The following is a 23687-nucleotide window of genomic DNA, read 5'->3' on the forward strand; positions in this document are numbered from 1 at the left end:
AGAAGATGGGGCCTTGGAGGGGGACCTGGGTTCCAGCCCTTTGCACCATCTGTGTCCCATTTTGGCCCAAGGCAAGCCCTATTATTTTCCCATCTAAACCACATCTCCAGAAAGCAACAGATCTATTTAGAGGTAGAATCCTCCATACTGAATGAAGTCATAGTATTAACATCAGTATGGGCAATTTAAAAACCGTTTCATTTTCAAGGCGTTGCTGCAGGACTATTCATGTTGGACTAAATGAAGTAATAATTGAAATGTTTGAAGGAAAATGAGTATGGGTGTCAGGGTCAGCCTTAAATATGTTTTGCTAACATCTTGCAGAAAAAATCAGATAAAAATTGCAGTGCCCTGTGAGAGATGACTGGCTTTTATTTCAATGTAAATAAGTAGAATAGGAGCGAGACACACAAGAGCACAGCTAATAATATGTATAATCAAATGAAAACTTGTGTACAGTGATATTGCATGAGGTAAAACTTGGGAGTTTAAAACCAGAACATGTTTTGTTTACCAAAACCCCAAGAATGTTTGAAAGCACATTTGACTATAATATACATCCCACGCTTTATGGAGTACTTACTTAACATATATAAGCTGGAGAGATGAAGAACCTTTTGACAAATAATGTCTCAAAGCGCTGCTGAGAAACAACATAAGCACAGGAAGAGCTGTTTTACTAAACTCAAGAGCTGCTAGCAAAGTCTTGTTTCAGACAAACATGTAACTTCAAATGCAGTAACTTAAATCAATGGCACATGAGCACACACTGAGGTTAAGCAAGTTCACTGGTGTTTTTATACACCCTCACATTTGCTTTCCTGAGCCAGAGCAAAGCTGCACGCATGGATCTAGAACAACAGGACAGTTCTCTGCTTTGCATTTGATTGCAACAGGAGCATGTATTGCTTCATACTTCAACAAGCATCAGCTGATTCTCATAATGCTATAGAGCAGCTGTCAGAGGAGCACTATTTAAGACACCAGGACAGGTGACAAGGTCTTTGCTATTCAACACCATGCTTCTGAATGCTGGGATCGAGCCTTAATGCTATCAGAGCCTTGAAGGCAGTAATTGCCCCAAGCGTCCTCACCTGGGGCTCAGCCATGCCTGTGCCAGGAGCCCATTTAAGCTCAGCCCTGGGCCTTTGCATTCAGTTTGTGCTGTGCTCCAAGTGCCTCAGTGCTCAGCTGGTCTTTGCTTTCTGAAAGGATCTCAACTCTATATTGCAGGTAACTTTTCTTCTACTCTGTCTCCTGGATGGATCTATACTGTAGCTTTATTTTCAGGCCTATTTGTTCCTGACTGAACTTCTTTGGGGTTAATCTTAGACCTAATTTCTCACCTTCTCTGGGTGCTATCGGCACTCAGCTTTGCTTGCCCGGTTCAGATCCTGTAGGATCTCTGATGGTGAGGGCACTGCTGGCACTAGGGTCACCCTTGTCTCTTGGTTCCGATTTTACTACCATGAAGCAGATCCATCTTTGTTGCTCCCTGACAAATACCCTTAGCCAGGCTTTTAATCTCTGGATCTCCCTTCCTGCCAGTATAGGTAGTAGCAGTGTGAATTGGGGTTGATTTTAGCTTTGTAGCTGGCTTTACTGGGAGCTAATGCTATGGAGGTCAGGACTAGGATGTGATAAATGTGGTCAAAGGGGCTGCCTTAGCTGGATAGATGAGCATATCTGTGTTCTCAAATAACTACTGAGCACCATCTGATTAAGTCTGGGCATCTCTTAGATGTCAGGGTCTTGATTTGTACAGCCTTTGGTCAACAGAGGCTGAAGCTCAGAATAACTATTCACTATTCTACACTTATTCTATTGGCCTTCCAACTAGCCATCCTTATAAATACCTGCTGAAGCTTAGCTTAGATCCAGACCTGCCAGATTTTAATCTAAAACTTATTTCTATTTGGTTCCCTCCCTGTTGACCACACCTGGTTGGCTCTTTGAGGATGGCAGCCTCTTGATCTGCACAAGGTGGCAAACTGGTGGTTCCACCTTTGCAGCAGAAGCATCTCTGATGAATGAGCTGCAGCACACAGCAATTATGCTCTGGAAGTTGGGTGAAAGAGAGGAGGAATAATTTGCAAGTTCTGCCAACTAAAACCCTTCTCATCTTTGTTGTTTTTTTCCTCCCCATACCTTGGCAGGGCTCCTTCCTGTTTTTCTTTCATTACATGGCAAATTCACAATAGGAACAGGAGGTCATTTACTCCAAATCCTCCATTTATAATTTTGCTGATGCTGCCAGTTGCTTTTTCTGAAGACTGTGAACAATGTGCAGTTGGTTAACAGTCATAATTAGAAGATTTCTACATTTCCAGGAGCTCTTGGGTACTTGGCACATTTGTTCCCTAATATCCTGTGGATCCATAGTTGTGCTGCTAAATTGGGTTATGTCCAGTGACCCCCAGAACTGCTGCCCTTCAGGTTTAGAGAAGAGTATATGAAGGCAAAAAAGGAACAGTTCGAATGGAAGATCCCTTACAAGAATCCAATGATGTCTGGATTTATAGAGAAATACTGTTTTAGACAAAGTTCTCCCAGAAAGGCTTACAGGATCAGCTGAGGTACAAAGAAAGGAATAAGAAACGATTCTTGCAGATCCATGTAGTCAGATAAGCGTTGCTTTGTGGATAGAAAAACATATGAAGTGCTGCCTATGAAGGTACAAATGAGTGAACTTTCAGCTGGGTGGAGATGAAAAAGGCAGCTGCAGGGAGGAAAAAATACGATCTCAGTCATATTATGATGCTGACAGCTCTTTTCTTCTGCCAAAATGGTACCTTCTGGTTTTGATCTTAAAGCACAGTTTGAAACATTGTTTGAAATTGGTGAATTCAGATTTAGAATAATGGCTTACTTAATTTTTGCAGCAGATCATTCTAGTTTGTATGGCAAGTTCTCCAGGGGGTGATGTGAAGAGCTGAGTAACCCACATCTCTGGGCTGGGAGCAAACAAGCCAGAAAGGACTGCTGGAGATAGATGAATTGGATACAAACCCAACCCAGCTTCAGGCTGTGGTGTGAGTCTTGTCTATGACCCTCTTCCCCTGGGTTGCCTGGGGCATAGTAGATGTGGTTCTTGACCACATGAAGATTGTGATTTGCAGCCTCTAGGGTCAGTGAGGCACACCAGTCTTTGATCCAACAGTGAGTCAGGAGGGGGGGTGTGTTGGCTGAAGGCATCTCTCTACTCAGTTTGAAAAGAGATCTTAAGCCAAGGACTCTTGCCTCCTAGTTGAGTTGCCTCCAGGATTGTATCATGTCGTTGAGTGGATTTCCTTTACGTTCTCCTTCTGTTTTGCTCTGTATAAATAATTAGATATTCACTGGACATGAAGAAATAACAATTTACTGTCTGTTTTTTCCTGATGGGATGATATATGAGTTTTTAAGCATTTCTCATAATTGAAGCCAAACCAGCTCCTGATTTTGAATATCCTGAAGTTTAGGCATGCACTTTGCTCTTCTGAATCCGTCTGACTGATGGATCCATGCTCCCTGCCTCTCATTTGAATGTCTGAAGCCAGGGGGGCTTAGTGCTCCATCACAGCCACATCAGCTCTGCAGCAACCGGCGGTGTCTGGTGAATTTAGTCTTTCTTGTCAAATGTTCTTGGCCTTTATTAAGTGCCTGAATATGAAGTGGTTTGCATTAGTCACCATCTTTTGTCAGGTTTGCTTTTTCTTCGTGGCTTAAAGCCATGCATGACTTTGGGATTGGATCAAACTGAAATTCAGGTTCTGCTTGAGGAAAATTAAGTGAATGACAAGATGATTGATGCTTAGATGGACTGGAGATGACAAAGGTGGGGGATCTTTGCCTTTGCCATTGCACAATATGACTTATGAGCTGCAGGTTTTGCATTTTGGTAACAGCAGTGTACACGTGTTTGCTTCAGCCACAGCATCGCCATTACCAAAGCTATTGTCCAGCCTGAATCCTACTAAAAATATTGTCAGGGAGAATTTAAGGTGGTGAGGCACTGAAACAGGTTGCCCAAAGAAGTGGTAAATACCCCATCCCTGGAAGTGTTGAAGGCCAGGTTGGACAGAGCCTTGGGTGACATGGTCTAGTGTGAAGTGTCCCTGACCACCGCAGAGGGGTTGCAATTAGGTGATCTTAAGTCCTTTCCAACCCAAACCATTCTATGGTTACTGAGTGGAGGTGTACTTCCATTCTCACCAGGAGCAGAACAGCCCAAGTCCTTTTCAATACTCCGGGTGCCAAGTGCATTTCTTGAGCCTGTTCTCCAACTTAAAAGGCAGTATATGCACTAAGAAGAAAATCCTTACATCAAAGTGCTGTAAGATGTGTTAGTAATCTTGGATGTTACTGAGCACCCTATGAATGAAAGTGTTTTGTGTATGAAGGTGATGATGATACACTATGTCCCTTCCCACCTTCCAGCCATCTCTTGTATCTGTGATCCTTTCTTCTGCCTCCGCTGGAAAGAAAAATGAGATGTGAAAGGAAAAAAGTGTTCAGGAAAATCTGGAAATCCAGATGTCTCAGCTTCAGTCCAAGCTATGTCCTTTATGGCTTGTAATGAGGAGCACTGGAGTGACTGAAAACCCTGACCTGCAGCCAGCCATTGTACCTGCTCTCATCTAAATCTCTGAGAGGTGAAGTCTGGAGCAGCTGCTGATTTTCATTTGAAGTCTTAGGGTTTTAGCTATTAATAAGGCTGGAAAATAACCACATGTTCTCTGAATTATGTAACAGATGTTAAATTCCCCAAGATGAAGAGGTGTCAGCCTGATGGAATAAGTGATGTGAGGACCTTTCTTCTTCCTTTGAGCTGACTTTCTCCTCTTATTAGCAAAATTGAGTAAGTGATGCGAGGACCTTTCTTTCTCCTTTGAGCTGACTTTCTCCTCTTATTAGCAAAATTGGTTATCTGCTGGGAGAAGTAAAAAGAAAATGAGTATAACCCCACCAGCTTTGCCCCAATCCCACTGTTCCCTCCCCTCTTTTCTTTGCCTCCTGTGTCTGTGCATTACCTGCCTTTCCCCAGCATCAGGTTTTGAAGACGAGTGCCATCCAAAGCAAAGTCCCATTGAAAGAATGTGTTGTGATGAAGAGCTGTTGAATGAGTCACTGCACTCATGCTGGCAAAGTGGGCTGTGGAGCAGGCCAGATCCTTACGTTTGGCACGAGAGAGCGAGGAGCAAAAGAGGAAAGTAAATTTGAGGCCAGGAGCGCTGCAGCATTTGGCCAGCTGAGGGGGCTGGGTTGCAAATGCTTTCCCACTTAACCATTTCAGTGATACGGCTGCCACCAAGGCAGAGATGTGTTCACAGCATCACTGGCATAGTGGGAGATGGGCTGAAGGTGGATACAGACGAGGTGTCCTAGGCAGGGGATTAAAAAGCAGTTTGCTTCTTCCTTTTGACAAGCAGATTTTTTAAGGTGGCTGTATTCCTGGTGCTCCTCTGTTCCAGAGTGAGTACTTGTGGCTCCATGTGGGGATGGGTCCTCAGCAGTTCAAGATGGCATTTAACCAGGATGCCTCTCTTTCTAGTATCCCTGCTTTATGCCTCTTGGTACCTTCCATAAAGATGGAGGGAAGCTGTCATCGGCTGTGTTACACACAGCCAAGCAGTCCCTTGGGAGAGATGTTTATAAATATGGATTGAAGACAGTGAGCCCCAAGGGTACCACGTTTTCTGTAGGTGTAGATACACAGCAAGACTAATAAATTGGCCTCTGTGCTGATAGAAATGTGCATGCTCTTGACTGTGACCCTGCTGGCTGCTTTCTCTGAAGGGTGACTTTGCTCGGGTATTTATGTGAGATGTGCTTTAGCATCTCCTGTTACACACCTGCTGGCAAGACAACTGCTGGTGCTAGTTCCAACCAACGAGCCCTTTCCTCCTGGGGATGCTTCTGGAGAAATGTAGCTCAGGTCAGAACAAGCTCACAGGGGAAAGTCCTGCTGGAGGTGTCAGCTGTGTTCTACCACCACCATTAATGGGGTTGTGGAGAAGGGCCCTCGTGGACTCCTCCCTCTTTTCCATGCCCAGCTACCAAGGAGTGGAAGAAGTTGCAGAAAGTGAGTTCCTCCTGTATGTGAAATTCAGCAGGATTGTGAATGTAATGGGGATGTCCTAAGTACTAGGGTTTAATCTGGGCAGCAGACTACCTGGCACAAGTCTGAGCCCCCTGTGCAAAGAACTGATTGTCAGCCACTTTAAAAGTATTAAAAAATAAAGATGTAGAACTCAGATTTTGAGTGGTTTCACCATTTCCCCACAGTTTCCCCTTAGCTTGCCCTTCAGGACCAGTCGACAGTCCTGCATTCTGTTATTCACTTCTCATTACTGATTAATGGCCTCCTAATGCCATTACTTATTTCATTATCCAAACAATCTGGAAAATCTGCTATTATCTAGGAAGGAAAAAAGACAACTTCTTATTGGCATTAAGTGGTTGGCTTAGCAGGGCAAGGTACAAGGGTCACATTTATGAGTAAGAGCAAGACACTATTGGCCAGAAAATTCGCAGTTAAAGTCATCTGTAAATTTGCAATCTCCAGACAAAGAGTGGAGTCCAACTGCAAGAGGGGGAGTTGCGAAACACAGAGGCAAGTGGGGTAGGTAGTCCAAAAAATTGAAGGACTTTATCAAGAGCTCAAGTGGAGCCTCAGCGAGTCAGTAATTACAGTGGTAGTAGCAATAATACACCTTGGAAGCCTGGTCTTGCATCAGGTGCTGTGCAATTGCAAATGAAATAGCAGGAAAGTTCTTTCTTCAAAGCACTTCAAAGCCAAGTGGCAGGAGAGCAAGGCCAAAAAGCTTGTGAGAGATGAGAAGGGGTGAAGAGAGAGGTAAAGGCTGGCAGCTGGCATAAGAAGGGTATGTCTCAGGGCACCAGCAGGCTTGTATCTGTTATATAGGTGGTTTTAGGAAGGATAACAAGGTACATGTGTGGATCATTAGTGGCATTTGGCCATGTGTGAGGACCAGCATAAGGGAAGGAATAAAATGCTTGTTCAAAAAAAGCCTGATAGTGGCTGACATTGTGGGGTGGCTGAAGGCATGGGCCAAACCCCCACAACTAGGGATGACATGTCAACCACGTGCAAGCCATGAAGGGTCCTAGTAGTGGGCACTCTAGCTTGTCTTGGATGCAGAAAAGAAGGGGCAGTGTGGAGAAGTATGTCCATGGTGGTGGGGAATAATGTTTGCAGGTGTCTTGAATGGCAGTGTTGCAGCAGGTGGTGTTTGGTGATGGATAGGAGCTTAGTGGCATGGTGCGGAAGGTATTGGTCAAACTTAGAGGTCTTGTGTACCAACTGGAGAGGAGATGCTTGTGAAGGGGATACCCTATCTTGGGCTTTGGAGGGTGGGTGAACTTGTGGTGGGTGCCTTGCAGGTATACTTGTATTTCTCTTGGCAAATGCATGGGTGGCCCTGGCTCCTCCTCTTATGCAAGAGTGCTTGCACCCGCATACTTGTAACATAGGAGCTCTGGCTGGACTCAGCTTATTCCTTTGTACAGCAGCAGTACCTCCATGGGAGGGAGGTGAAAACACTCTTGACTGTGTGCAAGGACCCTGTGTTATTGTGCTCAAGGCTGGTGCTGGTTGGAGTGTTCATGGAGTCCCTCCTGCTGTCAGGAGGACTCATGGCATCACATATTCATGCTCAGAGGCACTGTGTCAGCATCTGCCCAGTTCTTCTGAGGAGATGCCTGCAGATGCTGCAGGTCTGCTCTCTCATGACTACTGGGCTGCACTGGGAGCCAGCCCTGGCTCTTTCATTTGACTTTTACCAACTCTGTGCTGCAAAACATATGAGCAAATCGCTGTTGCCCCCTGGAAGGAGCAGGCCTGTGTCCCAGAGCACACTATTCCCATGGCATTTAACATTCTCTGCAAACCCAGCTTTTTATTTAGAACTGAACATCTGTTCCAGATGTGGTTATTCACTGCACTGCTGCGCTCCTGCCATTGTTGTCCTGCGACACAGGGGAAGGCTGGCATGAATTATTGAAAGATTGAGTTTAAATAAATGATAAACTGGTACAGTGCACGCAGTTGAGTTTTTGTCTGCTCCTTACAGAGTCACACTCCTGGCTTTAATGTCTCCATGATGAGCTCGCACATCTCTCGGAACCTGCCGTCTCATCTGCCTCATGGGGCTGATCGAAGAGCATGGAGAGGGGCAGCCCAAGCATGAAGGTGGCGGAGGGGACGAGTCTCCTGGGGAGAAGGAGGAGCCGCAGCAGAGGAGCAGGCAACCAGAGTTTCCCTCCTGGCAAGTGCCTTTCTCATCTCAAACCACTGAGAGCTGGTGTGGCGGGATGCTTGCTGAGGACAGTCAGCGTGGTGGGAGGGATGCTGCCAAGGGTGGGCAATGGAAATAGTGCTGGGGAGCAGCAGTGGGTGCATGAATTGGGAATCTTTTACTATAAAGGAACCTTTAGTTAAAATCCTTTGGTCAAACCTCATCCTGGTGAAACATCTCATGGGACTGTGCTGAACACAAACATATCCAGACCTACTAAGGGCACATGATGTGAAGGCAAGGGGTACACTGAGTTTGATCCCACTGTGGGTCTAAACCAGCCAAACCCTCCCTTCTTGCTGGCTTCTGGCTGGGAAGCCTGAAGAGATTCTTTTTTTTGGAAGCCTGAACGGCTTTTTGGAAGCCTGGTAGCCTTGGAAATGGGTTTTTTAATTTATTTTTCTTCACCATTTTGAAGAGTGGCTTGACTCACAGTTGCATGAGGCTGTGGGGATTCGCAGCAGACCATCTGTTTCAGCTGTTAGCAGTCATTAATTTTTTTCATGTTTTTTGCTACTTTTGAGACACTTTGGGAGGGGGCAAAAATATGTTCTGATGGCACTGGAGGACTTCAAAGTTACAAATCCTCCAACATTTTATTTTTTTTCCCAGGCAAACAATATACATTGGATGTGGTTTTTGTAAAAGAATTGTGTTTTTATTGGGCTTTCTACATGGGGAATTGGTTTCCTGTGGACAGGCAGGAGGGCACAGTGTGTTGTTTATCTCCCCTCCACCATGCATTTGGCAAATACCAGCCTTGTTGCTACACTGCAGCATGTCTACTAAGGAGTTTTTTTTGTGGTTAAGTCTAACACAGAAGAGCGTTCATTAATTATATATATATATGTATATAATGAGATTTTCTTTAAAGCCTTCTTCTGTTTCTGGAGCTCAGCACTAGTTCAATAAGCCTTAATGTCTTCAGTTATTCTGCTCAGAAAGTGGAAAACTACTCAAATCTTGACAGGTGTTCACAGCTGATGGCTCAGGTTTGTGGATCAAGTGCCGGGGCATATGGCATGATAAATAATAGAACAAATTGATCCTATTGACACTGTTCGCCCTCCAACCTGCACACATTTATCCTTATGCCTTGCTCTCGCTGTGCAATAGCCCATTCCCTGAGCCACCTCCTCTCAGTGCTGCTGCTCCCCAGCCAATGAGTTTGGCTCATTAGTGTTTGAACAAAGGGCTGTAGTACTGGTTTTGCAAGACCTTGGCTTGGTGTCCACCGTGGGTTTGCTCCCCATCTGCTTCATTGGTTTGTTCAGTTGGTGCTCGTGATGGCACATCATTCTGGGCTTTGATCAGGAGCCTCACTGGTGGTTTCCTTGTTGCTTGCATGGGGTTTTTGTTGCAGCAAAACCCTTGAGTTTAAGGGGTGCTGTGAAATGGCAAAGGTTGGCAGTACGAGGGAGCGTGCAGTATCTTAGTCGAACAGGGGAAGTTCAGCTTAGATATAAGGAAGAAGTTCTTTAGTGTGAGGGTGGTGAGGCCCTACCAGAAGTGGTAAATGCAATATTCAAGGCCAGGTTGCACAAAGCCCTGGGTGACATGGTCTAGTGCGAGGTGTCCCTGCCGCTGGCAGGGGATTGAAACTGGATGAACTTTAAGGTCCCTTCCAACCCAAACCATTCTATGGTCTTGCACGGTAATATGTGGTGGGGAGATGGTGGCAGCTCCTCTAAGAGGATGCTGAGTCCTGGTTTCATGCAAACATTAAGCTGTGGCCTGGTAATGGGCAGAGCAGAGACCTCTGCACTGAGTTTGTGGCTGTGCTGGTTTGGGTCATACATCCCCGAAAGGAAGAGTTGTGGACAGGATGTAAAACATTAAACATGAGCCACGAACCTCAAACGTACCCTTGAGTCTTGTGACGGTGGGAGACTGCAGAACATAAACGGGTGTCTTTGACCTGCCTGTGATACCTGAGTGAAGGGGCAGCCAGCGAGCCATGGAGTGTTTCCAACGATCCATTAGGACTGAGGCTTTCAGCAAAATTACAAATGTGTCCTTTGAGCTGGCCAAAGAGCAGTTTCCGTTCCTGGTGTGGGAGCTGGTTCTGTGCACTCTGCAGCCGGTGCAGGGCCATGCTGCGACCAAACCCAGTGTGTGCCACTGCAGAGTGAGTTGGTGCCGGGGGACACCATGGGGACAGTGTCCTGCTGCCTGCTTCAGTGTTCATGTGTTGGTAAACCCCAGATATCACCATAGTGTAAAGCAAAGAGTCCATAGGATGTGCCCTGAGAGCTCAGCATCAGGTATATATGCTCCCATGGATGCTTTTGTCTATGGCTTGGGTCCGCCTCTCATCCTTTGCATGCAGAGGAGAGGGACATGTCACATCCCTACCTCTCTTGCTCTCAGTTCTGAGCCGGGAGCATGCCTGGGTGACATGGGGCAGCCAGTGCACAGCGGTGCCTGCTTCAAGCTTGCCAGTGGAAGGTGGAGGAATGCACATCTGGAGGCTTGGAGACATTCGGTGCCTGTGTGGTTTTCATTTGGAGGCCTTTCCGTTGTTGATTGACTCAATTAAAACTGGGGAAAAAAAAAAAGGCGGGCAGAATTGGACATTTATTTTTTTTTCTTTAAGTAAAGCCTGGCCTTGAGGGGCTGCTGAGCCAGTTTTCATTTTGAAATTTCCTTTTTAATAATAATTTTATTTTTCAAGTTCCCTTAAAGAATTTTGAGCTGTAAACTGAGAGGAGGTGTTAGATGCTGTAAACCAAACCCCAAGTCTCTTAACTTGCTCAAGAAGCATCTTCTGTTTTGCAAAGTCAAATTTTGGGGTGGTGGTGGTGGGGGAATCATTTATTTTCCGAAATCCCATTGCCATTTTTGTAATTTAACTGAATTCATTAAGATACCTAAAATAACCCTCATATTTTTTTTGCCCCAGCATGGAGAAATGAGTGTTGGTGATTGGCTGTGGGATGTTTTCCTCCTTCGAACCTACCTGCTGAAAGCCTGCTCCATGCTATGGAGGCTTTCTAGAGCAAAGCTGAAGATTTGCAGATTTGATGAAGAGGGAGGAAGATGATCAGCAGTCCTGGAGCCCCCATTTGTTCTTCATGCCCCATCATGTGTCTGCTTGTGCTTGCAGCCATCCTCCTCTTCTCTCCATCAAGTCAGACCTCGGTGCATATGACTGACCCTACTTGCAGCAAAGGGCACAGCCCTTCTTGCCTGATAATCACTGCTCAGATGCTGAGCAAGATATAAAAGTAAGAAAAAGGGAAGAAGCTGTTTCCCCATCAGGAAATTTGTCCATTAACACCACAGACACAAAAATCTCAATGGAGCTTTTTCCCCTCTGAACCAGCTAAAATGTCTCTCACTGATGCAAAGTCTAAAAATAAGCATGTTCTCCACAAACAGCTTAAAGATGTTGAAAATGAAAAGCAACAAAGGATGTAGAATGTCTGAGTCACTAAATTACAGGGCTATCTTTCTAAGAGCAAAACAAAACAACACCCCCTGCTCCTGCTCCGCAGCCCTCCCTGCTGAAATTTATTGTGAGGTTTCTGGGTTAAGTTTGGGGCTGTTTGCCCTGCAGTGCCTGTGCAGAGAGTCGGCTTATTTTTGTGGGCTAGTGAAGGGCTTGAAACCTTATCCGTTTTTATTACAGAGTGTGCCAGAGCTGCTCTGTATAAATAAAAGGAATGAAGCCAGTCTGCTCAGCAGCATGAACAGGAGGTGCTTTTCTCTCCCACATGGGCATTTCTGTTGATATTTTTTATTTTTTTTTTGGGGGGGGGACATATCCCCCCTTGCATGAGCTTTCTGGCTATCAAGTAGGGAAGAGTGTAAGTACACATCCATCTCCACAACACGTTCTGGCCCTGGTTAAGCCACAAGTATTTGGACTCTTGGATGGGAGCAAGCAGGTTTTTGTGGGTGTAATCGCATTTGTCTATAGCTTTAGTTTGTTTGAGATAATGTGATTAAAAGGAGTTCTTGGGTTGGTTGGGTTTGTTTTGTTTTGTTTTTTTTTAACTCCTTGAAGGTCTCCTTTCATGATGAGCTCCACTAGAGTGGACTCTGTTGCACAACTGAATCATTTTTAGCATTTGCAGATGAGCTGGAATCAAAATCTTGGTGTTTGAGGCAGCAGGAAAGGAGATGGACTGGTGCCAAACCTATGCCTACATCTGATGTTTGCAGCCAGCCCTAATCTCTCTAATAGGCTGAAATGAAACCTTGGATTCAAGCAGATGGTAGGGCTGGAGATGCGAATCTGCCAGTGCTGTTGCATCCCGGACCTGCTTTCAGGATGTGCAATGCCCACACTGGGGTTTGAAAGAGGTGGAGGCTGCCCCTTTCTACCCATCATCATCACCTTCATCCATCTCTTCCTTGCTGTGGCAGGGAAAGGAAGAGCAGCAGCACCAGGCCAGGCTGCAGTACCTGCCTGGCTCACTCGTTTCCCAAATAACCCATCGATTGATTACTCAGTTGCCTGCATTGGCAGGTATACTAAAGGCTGTGCACAGTGATCATAAATTCTGGAGCAGAGCTTGCTCAGCAGTGATTTAATCTGGATCTTTAGTTCCGAAATGCGCTAATTAAACTTCAGGATAAAGCATCCAGTGCAAAAGCAAGATGAATAAAAAGTAAAAATAAAAGTTTCTCCTGGAATAATTAACCACCATTAAAACATGAAAATCCAGGCTAGGGAGCAATTGTAGGCCTTCCACAAAGTGTTTCATCAGAAATAATGGGAGGAAATTAAGCAGTATAAAAAAGTGGGCTGAAAGTTGAAAAACTTATCCCACTCATGAGACCTATTAGACTGTGAAGTGTTACTGAACCCTCCCCCTGGAGTGGGTGAATGTGTATTTGTATTTGTCAGGACATTTAAAATTGGACTGGTTAGAAACCCCCTCCCTGACACTGTGTGAGATAATTGCAGACCCTCCTCTCTTCTGTGGCCTTACAGATCCATCTGAGTTTTAATTACAGTGGGTCACCCCTAACCAAGCAAAACTGTAATTTCAATAGAAGACTTCTTTATGTCTAAGTTTGACCCTACAGGCCTTACATCTAGATATTATGAGGGATATTTTTAAGACACTAGCCTCTTCTAAATCACACACTGGGTCACCCTGCCTCCCCTTGGATGATGTGTTTATTGCTGCTATATTTACCATGTGCTCACCTGATGCTTTGGCCACTGCTTCCCTTAGTCTCAAAAAAAGGCACCTGAAATGAAACTGGGAGCCACACAGCTGTGGGTTTGCTGAGCATCTTCCTGTGAGCTGGGTGGTACCCGCATGTAATCAGGGTGACTGGTTTACAACAGCTTGGTAGCCTATTACATCAAGCAATAAACCACTTGTTATCAGAGTGACAGCTCAGTGCTGACAGTGACAACTAGCATGGTCCCCAACAGGCAGCCAGGCAGGTCTCTGACAACAACCTGCCTGCCTGGCATAATTTCTCAGTGCATTACTTTGTCACCTTAGTATTGTATTCTCTCTCACCATATCATTTTCAGGAGCCTGATGCGGCAGTCTGTGTGCTGATTACTGAGGTGGTCTCACAGAAAGCACGCCCTCCATCACCACCCCCTGGCCACCCCACCAGGGACATCTTATAACAGGGTTTACCGTGATCAGCTCTGTATTTTAACAATGAACAAGAGGAAAGGGCCACTGGCTGGTCTTATTTATGCAGACACAAGCTTGGAGATATTCTGGATGTATTTAGGAATTAATAAGAAATGAGAATCACAGGCTGGTTTGTGTTGAAGGGACCTTAAAGCTCCTTCAGTTCCAACGCCTATGAGACTGAAAGGAAGGAAAGGGGAAGGATTTTATGTCAGAAAAGGACAACACAGGCAGGATGTGAATTAAACACCTTTGAGCCATAAAATCAATGCTTACTCTGAAGGCTTTGTTCAGTCCTTACATGATTGTGGGAGTGTTGCTGTAGATGCTGGGTGGCTATCCAGGCTGTCTTCCAGATTCAACCAAGGCAATTTTAGTTGAGTGCTTGGTTCCCATTAGAGACTCTTCTATAGTCAACTGTTTTCACTGTGAGAACATCCCTTATGTATTTAGCCTAAGCTGCCTTTATCCAAATTTCACCCCACTGTAAGCACCCAGTCCAGCTTCCCTCAGGTATGGCTGTTTCAGTGGATTTGCCCATGTTGGGCAGTGCTTCTGGTGCCTTCAGAGAGGGAGCTGGAAATGCAAGCCAGCTCCACCAAGCTCTGGTGATGACTGTGATCAGGAAAGGTATCTCCCAAGTGCTCTGTGACGGTAGTTTTAGTACAGCTGAGAAGCCTAAGAAGATGTTCAGCAAGCCGGGAGGAGTGCACTCCTTCAAGTACTTGCTCTTTGACTATGGAGAAGTCAGGACTCCCCTAGAGCTGCCAGCATCTGTGATTTGGAGCTCCTTGACCTGCTCCTCTGGCCTCCTCAGTATCAAAGAGCAAGTCAGGCATGCTGGCTGAACTGGGACACCAGGTTCAGAGACGCACACCTCTGTGTGCACAGGAGAGATGTGCGGCCATGGTTTCTTCATTTCTAAAAAACTCCAGAAAAAAACAGCTTAAACACACGTGCTTAAAAGAGACCTGGAGAGCGTTTAGGCAGCCAGCTTTCTAAGGGGCTCAGCCCCAGATGGGTGATTCTGTGAACATGGACTATTTGTGGTTGGTGGAGTAATTGGGGTTGTAGACTAAGAGGGTCGCTGGAGTAACAGGGATTGTGGAGTAGCGGGTTGTGGAATAATAATGGTTGTGGTCTTTTCCTGACAGCTCTGGGAGGGAGGAAAGGTGGGATGTGGTGGAGGACCGGAGGGAGGGATGGATGGATGGACGGGGCAGCTGGTCCCTCTCCCTTGCACTCCGCTTCCCTCGTGGGTTTCGTGGAGGGGTGGAAATGAACGAAGCACGGAGGTGCCGGCCAGGAAGGGGTTAGCGGGGGCCTGCCGCAAGGTGGGCCGCGGCGGAGGGGGGTGTTCCCCGGGCGGGCGTTGCGCCGCCGCCCTGGCCGGGGCTGCCGGGGGGGAGCGCGGGGCGGCGCGGAGGGGCTCGGCGGGGCCATGGGGGGGCTGAGCCGCAGCGCGCCGCCCCGCGCTCGGCATTAGCCTTCGGCACTACCTATTTCCATCCCATTTTTAATTGAATTGTATTGTATTTATTTCATTTAATCCCCCCCCACCCCCCTCTCGAATCTCTCTTTCTCTGCCTCCTTCCTCCATCCTCCTCTGAATAACTCGGTCAGGAGCGATCTAGAGGAAGGGGGGTGGGGGGTTGGGGGGGGAAGAGGAGCCGAGTAAACCTGTGGCGGAGGAGCCGGCTGGTGGAGAGGTGAGTGGAGGAGGCGGGGAGAACCCACAGCGAAGCATGGGGAGCATCAGCTGCTCCACGCGGTCCCCGGGTGGGGGGCAACCCGTGCTCTACGGGTGACAGACCTGTTGGCCACAGCGTGGGCTCCCCTAGCCCCACCGTCTGGCTCAGACGGGGCGGTCCCCAGCGGGGTGCAGCGCGGTTCGGGGATGGCGTTTGGGGTGAGGGGGGGGGGGGTCTGCGGGTGTGGATGCGCTTCCCCTCCAGCCATCCCTTGGTACCCCATCCCTCCGTGTGTATGGTTTGTTCATGGGTGGTTTTTCCCCCCCCCCCCCCCCCCCCCTTCCCTTTCGGTGTTTGGTCCCCACGCATGTTTGTGAAGAGGGGAAGGCAAGTTGCCATGGAGCAGTGTAACATCACTTTTTATTGCCAAAAAAAAACCTCTTTTTCTTCATTTCTGGGCCTCTTGCCTTGTCCATGCCGTGGGTGATGTAATGAGTGCTCGGTATCTATGCAGTGTCCTGCTCTTGTGGAGTTAGGTAAGAGTGAAGATCCCAGGGCAGAGAGAGCATCCACCATCTGTTTGAATAAATGGGTCTTAATGAATCTGTCAAAATCGTACCCGACAGAGGAATTTGGCCCCAAACACCTCCTGATGCCGCTGTCGGCAACCAAAAGGTTCCCAAAGAAAGCCCTGCCTGTCACCCAGATGCCTGCTAATAGCTTTAATGTATTCAGCCCAACCTCGTTTTATTTCCGATATAATTTCAATCACCAGATTTAATAGATTTGCAGTGATTGCCTCCTGATTTCCCCACTTGAGCAGCAAAAAGGAATGCATTAAGGAAAGCTGAGCTGCCATGCTTTGCTGGTGTCCTGAGTGTGAGCTGCTTCTCCTGTTACTCACCAGCAGCTCAGACCTTTTCCACCCACCAAGTTTGACTGTTTTCCATGTAGCAGCTACATCCCCCTTAGTCTACGCTGCACTGTGTCGCGCTGTTCTTGCAAGCTTGTCACGCTGTGCTTGCAAGCTTGTTCTCGGCTCTCGGTGGCTTTTGGAGTGTGCTGAAAGTCATCAGGATACAGACGGGCTCCGTCGGGAAATGATAGCAGGACGAGATCAGCTGAGGGAGCTGCTTGCTGAGGTCTGCCCGGGCTGTGGTTGCCTGTAACTCCACTGGAGGAGAGGTGCGCGATCCTGTCTCACTCAATGTGCTTGCTGGACTACAAGAGGATCTCCTCATTGCCTGGGAAATCAGATTTCCCCATTGTTCAGCTGTAAAATAGCTGCACAAGGCCGTGATTGGCAAAGGACTGGATCACCCAGGTGGCTTACATCACGTAGGCAGCTGCCACTGAAATGACACTCTTGATTGAAGGCCAAAAGAACCATATACGTAACTGCCTGTGATTAAGCTCCATATGATGCCTCAGAGCAAGTAAAAAACTCCTCCTTCATCTCATCTTGTTTGTAATGAGACAACCATTGCAGGGATATCATTTGGGTCATGTTGTGGCTTTTGGGGGATTTTTTGTTTTGTTTTGTGTTTGGTTTTTGGCTTTTCTTTGCTTCTGGCTGTAAACTTCCATGATCTGCACCAATCCGCTGTTGCACCCTTGCGTGATGCCCCATGAGAGCCTGGTGCTGTAGGTGTGCTGGTAGCTGGGAACACAAATTTTACCAGGTAAGAGCTCCCAATGCTATTTTCTTAAACAAGGAATATTCCAGCTGGCTTCTTTTGTAGAGGGAAAGGGTCTTCGCATGTGTCCTTTCCCCACTGGCATGAATGTTTGTTTCTGGGAAGGGTTTGATAGGGGAAGCTTGATCTTTTCAGTTTTTGGAGTCTTTGTGGATGCTTAACTCTTTCCCCAGAGTCTGCACTGTACCCATAGATAAACGCTTTGCCTTGGCTCTGGAGAGGCAGTTTGTGTATCACCAATCAGAATCCCAGTTGGCCAGTGAGGGATGGGGAAGGTGGTGGAGAGCTCGTAGTATTATATGTAGGAGGGCTTGTCCTGCAGGAGCTGGCTTCTGGTGCTGTGCTCTTCGGTGATGTGTAGACCTTGCCTGGTTCTCACAACACCTTCCTTTAACTTTTCCATGGGGAAGGATCAGGCCCTGGCCTGATCCTACACACTAATGGAGTTCATCAGTGAACAAACCCACTGTGCGAGCATCTCCCTGCTAGTGAATCCCAGGGAGAAACCTAGCTTGCAGAGAGAAAGAATAACATTTAATGTGAAATAGTTTGCCCAGGTGCTAATTTAACCAAAATCCCCATCCTTTCCTGTCTCAGCTGTGCAGGGAGCAGGGCCGTACCTACTCTCTCTGTACTCACACTCTCCCTGACTTCATTATCATGCAGTTTTTATCCAGTTATAATGTGCTTGAGGATTATGCTGATGCAGTGTGTTCCTATAATATCATAATATATGGGTATGTATAAATATAGATGGATATATAAACAACGTTTTTGTAGCCAGTTGTTCAGGCTTCCCTTCAACAGACTAAATCCCAGTCCAGGCTTGGTACTTGTAAATGGCTGGTCCCATGCATCTCCCACAGCCTCCAGAAAACCTTCCCCTGTAAGTTACAATGCAATGCAAGTCCTCTCATTTCATTTCATTTCTCTTGAAATGGCCTAATTTCTAAGCAAAAATCATTCCTTGACCAGTAGCAAGGTGGTAGTGCTCTGCATGTCTTGTCTTCCAGAGTTGCTGTAAACTGAACAAAATACCCATTGAGAAGCTACTTATATTAGCAATACTAACAAACATAATTTTGGTCGATTTGTGCACATATAGCTTTATTGATTCAGCATGAAATATTCCAGGCAACCTATTAAGCAATGTAAAATGAAACAGGCAGAGCCTTTTCACAATATGCTGGGAATACTGAATGGATCTGGGACCATTTATTTTAACCAGGTGGCTTGCTAAGGTAAAGTCAAATGATTTTTGAGTCCTGTAACCAATACCAAGTCAGTTTTATACACTCCACAGCTAAAGATATATTAGTTAGCTCAGCCGTTAACTGGGGAGCTGATAGGCATGGAGAAGCTTTGCAAGACTGAGTAGCCTTTGACTGTATTTTTAACCTATGAGTGTTAAAAGTGTAAGCAAGAAACTAAAGTAAATACTGGGTATTATGCAATAGTACTTGGGCTATCATGAGAAAAGGGCAATAGAAACAAACTGCTTTATAGGTCTGCTTCTAATTAAACACAGTCTACTTTGATAAAAGCATGAAAATATTTCTCAGAATAAAGACATTAAGCAAGTGGTAATTAAAGCCACAGTGTGGATTTAGTCTGTTGAACCTAAGACCATGGGCAGGACACAAAATGTATAGAAATTCAGTGGGTGGTTATAAAGATGCCCTCTCATTCCTTGAACTTAATGTCTGCTTATGGAGGCTTACTGGGCATAATTGTATATACATTTTTACAGCATGATAAAAGAAAACCTTAAACATCTGCACTGTATGCTGTCATCAGGTCCGTTCACAGATGAAGCTTTCAGGCAGCATATACCTCCCTTTTTCATGCATTATCGAGCCATTTAACCTGGATGGAGGTCTTGGATCCACACTGTTTGTTGCCTGTGGCCATACCCTGCTGTGTGGCATCTCAGCCAACCTCCTGGGGTGTAGGCATTGCAAAGTAGGGTGTCAAGGCATGGGTGCTGCTGTGTTTGTGTCTGAACCACCAGCACTGCACTGGTACCTAGCAGCACTGGGAAGACGTTGCTGGAGGTGCTGTTCTGGGGCTAAGATGTCCATTTCCCTCACCCTTCTGTATTTCCTTCATCATCCTGTGTGTTTATTGAAGTTCTTCCCTGTGGTGCCTGCAGGAGGGTTTTGGCTATTTGTAAATGTAGGCAAGGGTCAAAATGTGGCTGCTTTGCCTGCAGTCACTCTGTGTCCTGGGGGATCCCAAGTGCCTGGGATGGCACAGGTGACATTGTGGTGGGCATGTGTGCTTGTAGAGAGCTGCTGTGTGCAAATAGTTTCCTCAGGATCTTTTTATCCTTGATGCTGGCACGTTAAACAGTAACGTGAGCAACCCTAGAAGCTGGAAGCTTGTTCAGTTGAGGGAACAGCATCCACTGATACTCTGCACAAATTCCAGTTTGGCTTTATTCCTTCCTAACCTAAATCCTCATTGCGTCTTATACATGTTCCTGCCAGGGGCTTGATTCTGCAAAGAGGTCAGTAAGGCAGAGCCTCGCTGAAGTTAATGAGTTGCAGTGAGCTTGCTGCCTGCACCAGGACTGATCCACTTCAATGAGGTTTTCTTCATTCTCCTCTGTTTGCAGGACCATAGCTGTTTGCATAGATACGACCATCAGTTTGAAGGGTTACCCAATCCTGCAAAGCCTTAGGCAAACAGCTAAGCAAATAGCCCATTGGCTTGGATGAGCACTGCTGGTGCTTGCAACCTGTCCCAGTGAAGGTAACCGGAATTTTGCCATTGTCTCCCATGATTGCTGTGCCCCCCCCAAGGGAAGTGTGCCCCATAGGCATGTGTTTGAAGACCCAGCCAAGTTTGTGCCAGTAATTGTCAAGCTTTTCAAAGGGTTTGAGGGCATTTCCAGAGGCTACCAAAGATGTCACAGTAATGTGTTTTTTGAGATATATTTATGTTTTCATCCTTGATCTTAAGCACTCTGCTCTGACCCCTTTTAAAAGCTGCACTTTAAGAAAAATGTCCTCTCTACCCTTTTTTCCTGCAAATTGTTGACCTCTGCGGGGGCAGTGATTTCCCCATGGAAAGCTGTCGCATATCAACTGTAATGCAAATGAGATTCCAAATAGTTGATCATCCCTGCCAGGTATTAAAGTTGGGAGTAGCCAGCCCAAGAGCAAATCCCAGGAAAAACAAGAAAATGAAGTCCCCATAACTGTTTTCAATTATTCAGTCTCGCTGCTTCTCCTTATGTTTCAAGAAGAAACATGCAAATCTCTCTGGGTCTAACTTGTTTACAGAGTGCTCGTGGGTTTAAAATACAGCCAGCATCAGATTTCTGTTGTACATTCCCTTCAAATAAATACTGAAATAAAAATAAGGATGCTGTAATTTGTGCCACCCCAAGAGCTAAATACTGAGCTCCAGCAGGAAATGATCATTTTGGTTTCTTGGAACAGCTTTACTATAATCTTCCAAAGACCAGTAGCTCACAAAGGAAGAAGTGCAGGCTTTCTCGAGGCAGCTCAGCTCTCTCTGATAGTACTTGGTTTATTGTGAATTAAGGTCTTGGATGATGAGGTGCTCTAGCATGTGCTCAGATCCTGCTGAGCCTAGGGTGTGCTTCAGAGCTTTGCAGCATTGGAGCTCCAGGGCTTACCTTATGAAGAAGTTCCATTTCTGCTGACTTCTGTGCATGCCTAGATGTCATTGCAGGTTTGGGATCTACCTATATAGCTCCTATAAGCATCAATATAGGGTAGTGGTTGGTGTTAAACAGCTGCTCTGCCTGGGCAATGCACTATTTCATGGATACCCTGGCCACCTTTGGCAGTAGTGTTGCAAGTCCTGTGCATCCTGCAGCTGATGCTTCCAGTTATCTGCATGAAGTGGTGCCATGAACACAACAGTCTCTGAACCCTTTCTCACCATAGCCCATTCCTGGCTTAATAGCAGTTAACAATAACCAGCCTGGTGGTTCTGGAAACTTCTTGTTGGGGCAGGTCTTCATTTGGGTCAGTTGACCCTCTCCAGGCAAGTAAACTGGGATGCTGTTTTTAGATTTGGATCCTCTTTTAAAGCTGGGCCACAGTTTTTTTTATGAAGACACTTTCTCAAGGAAACTAGTAGCCCTGAATGTTGGCAGTGGGAAAATGCCTGTAGTGTGTCTTGTTTTGAATCTTGCACTGTGATCCACCTTTATTTATATGATTATTCCAGTGTTTGGGTTATCCTCACCTCTTTAATTTCCTTCTTGCTTATTTATGTGTGTTGATGGCTTCAGTCCTCATAGCTCCTGGGAACTTTCTGTAGGAACCCTCAGCTATTGCTTTTAAAAAATAACCCTCACCAGATGTCCAAAAGCCTCCTTTAAAGAAGAGGCCTGGCATAAGTCATATTTACTGGGAGTAATTAACTGTCCTGTTAAAAATCTTAAATGTTTTAGCATTTCATTAATAATACATAATCAACCAACAGGCTATTTGCAGTGCGTTACTTTGCTGTAAAAAAATTGTCATTATTGATACATTTCATGTTTATAATTACTCATTTGTGACGCACTTGGTCTGTTATGAATAATCCATTGTATATTGTTTTCTTAAATAGGATGCTTGCTCAGTGTGCTGGGGGTGCCAGGAATCTCTGTTAATAACGTCTTCATGTCTGATTTATGCCTGTGAATTGAAGGCAACTGGACATGATTAGATGAACAGAAGCATGGTCAGAAAACTGTCCTCAAGACACTCTCAATAAGCAAGCCCTCAACAGTTGTGAGTGGAGGAGGAAATGGTTGAACAGAGCAGGGAAATGTGTTGAAAACGCATTATAGGGACACAGGGGACACTTCCTCACTGTTTTGACATTCTCTTCATCTCAGCTAACGTGCCTGTGGTACTTTTTTCTTACTGCCAACAAGGACCTTGTTACTCTATGCTCTATCAGTTAGATCTCTATTATCTTCTTGTGTTCATCTACTTGGAAAAAAATGAGCTGGGTGTTCCAGAAAAAAATCCGATGGTTTTGTTGGTGTAATTGTCTGAGCAGATGCGGGTGATGGTACAAAGCCTTTCTGGCACCACTGACTTGCCATGCGTGCTCAGCTAAAAGTGCTTCATGTTGACTTTGTCCTCACCTCCATCTCCTGAGTGATGGGGAAGCTGATTGCATGGGTGAGGGCAGGAGAAGTCCCTGCTGCATGCTGGCAAGGTATCCCTGGGGTAGGCACAGGGTGGTCATTTCTCCCCTTGGCAGTATTAATTGGGCAGTTTTGGAAAGGGAAAAATGAACTGAAGGTGAGGTGGAAGGTGCCTGGGACAGTGTTAAGGAGCTGGCAGGTCTACCAGCTGCAGGTGGCATCATCTCGGCATTGATGATGCTCAGCCCCTTGGGGTGCCTTCACAGACTCCTGGATTTTAGGGCCCTGGAGGAGTGTCGGAGCATCTAATCTGGAGACCAACATATCACAAGCCATTAGATTTCACCCTGTTGACTCCAATACCAAGCTTGGTAGCTTGCACTCGCTAAAGCGTGTCTTCCAGTAAGGCATCTGGTCTTGTCAGGGAGACAGCAAGGTAGTTTTTTCCAATGGTTAATCACCTTTGCCATTAGAAATTCTTGCTTAATTTCTAATTTGTATGTTTATAGCCTTCAGCTTCCAGCCACAGAAGCCCTTTGCCTGGAGATTTTAGAGCTTTTTAGTAGCCTGCATTGTTTTTCTCTCATAAACTTTTGCCATGCCATCAGTCTTTTCTTTGAAGCCCCTGGATGATGCACGGTATGGGTCCTGTTGTCTTATAGAAGAGCTGAACCCATAGGAGGGAGCAGTAGGGTGGTGCATGCATGCTGCAGGTTCCCAAGGGATAAAAGCTCCATTTCCAAACTGATCTTTTCATCTTTCCAGATGAATTATTGAAGGGGGAAGAGAGGGAAATTCAGAGATTTTTGTTTTGTTGCTGACTTTTCTGTTAGCTTTTAATATCAGCTCAGAAGCTTTCAAACCAACTGTGGTTCAGGTGAAGATGGGGAAGTTTTACTAACCCTGGCTAAACTTAACCCCTTGGGCAGCAGAGGCTGGGGGCAGCAGTAGCAGAAAGTGGCTCAGTGGCAGAAAGTGGGAGAGGGCAGCAAAAAAGCTAAGGATTGCTGGCTGTGGAAGACGAAGATGAGTTTGGGGGCTAAGAGGAGCTTGGGTGAATGGATGAAATGCTGGTGAGCCTTTATGAATGACTGGTCTTTAGTTATGCAGGTTTAAGCCCATTTGGGAATGGAAAGGGGTCTTTATCCCTTTAGAGTGTGATGCCCTTGCCCTGGAGATAACAGAGCTATCAAGTCCTTGCAGTCCTCTCCTCCAGGCAGTTTAAGCCGAGGATCAGCTTGGGCCGTAGTTAAAAAATAACAAAC

The 23687-nt window shown here is 46.0% G+C and overlaps 1 protein-coding gene and 1 long non-coding RNA gene across 4 annotated transcripts in view; one reads left to right on the forward strand and one right to left on the reverse strand.

Annotated features, from left to right (window-relative positions):
• The window catches only part of CALN1 (calneuron 1), a 134517-nt gene that overhangs the window by 8802 nt on the left and 102028 nt on the right, over nt 1-23687 (forward strand). Inside the window, exon 2 of one of the 3 annotated variants that reach the window (XM_062631817.1) lies at nt 8076-8274. In XM_062631817.1, coding sequence (XP_062487801.1) covers nt 8149-8274 — 126 coding nt within the window. In that variant the 5' untranslated portion in view covers nt 8076-8148. Of the gene's footprint in view, nt 1-8075; nt 8275-15302; nt 15622-16899; nt 17286-23687 lie in introns of those variants that run through there. The other 2 variants (XM_062631826.1, XM_062631835.1) reach the window with 2 other exon arrangements.
• LOC134170470 (uncharacterized) lies at nt 15928-16617 on the reverse strand. The gene is made up of 2 exons (XR_009967275.1): nt 16508-16617; nt 15928-16179 (listed from the first exon to the last, which is right to left on the reverse strand). It is a non-coding gene; the product is annotated as an uncharacterized LOC134170470 (long non-coding RNA).

This window comes from Pezoporus occidentalis, unplaced genomic scaffold, assembly GCF_034315485.1.
Source record: "Pezoporus occidentalis ecotype Australia unplaced genomic scaffold, CSIRO_AGI_Poc_V1 ctg110, whole genome shotgun sequence".
Taxonomy (NCBI): Eukaryota; Metazoa; Chordata; class Aves; order Psittaciformes; family Psittacidae; genus Pezoporus; species Pezoporus occidentalis.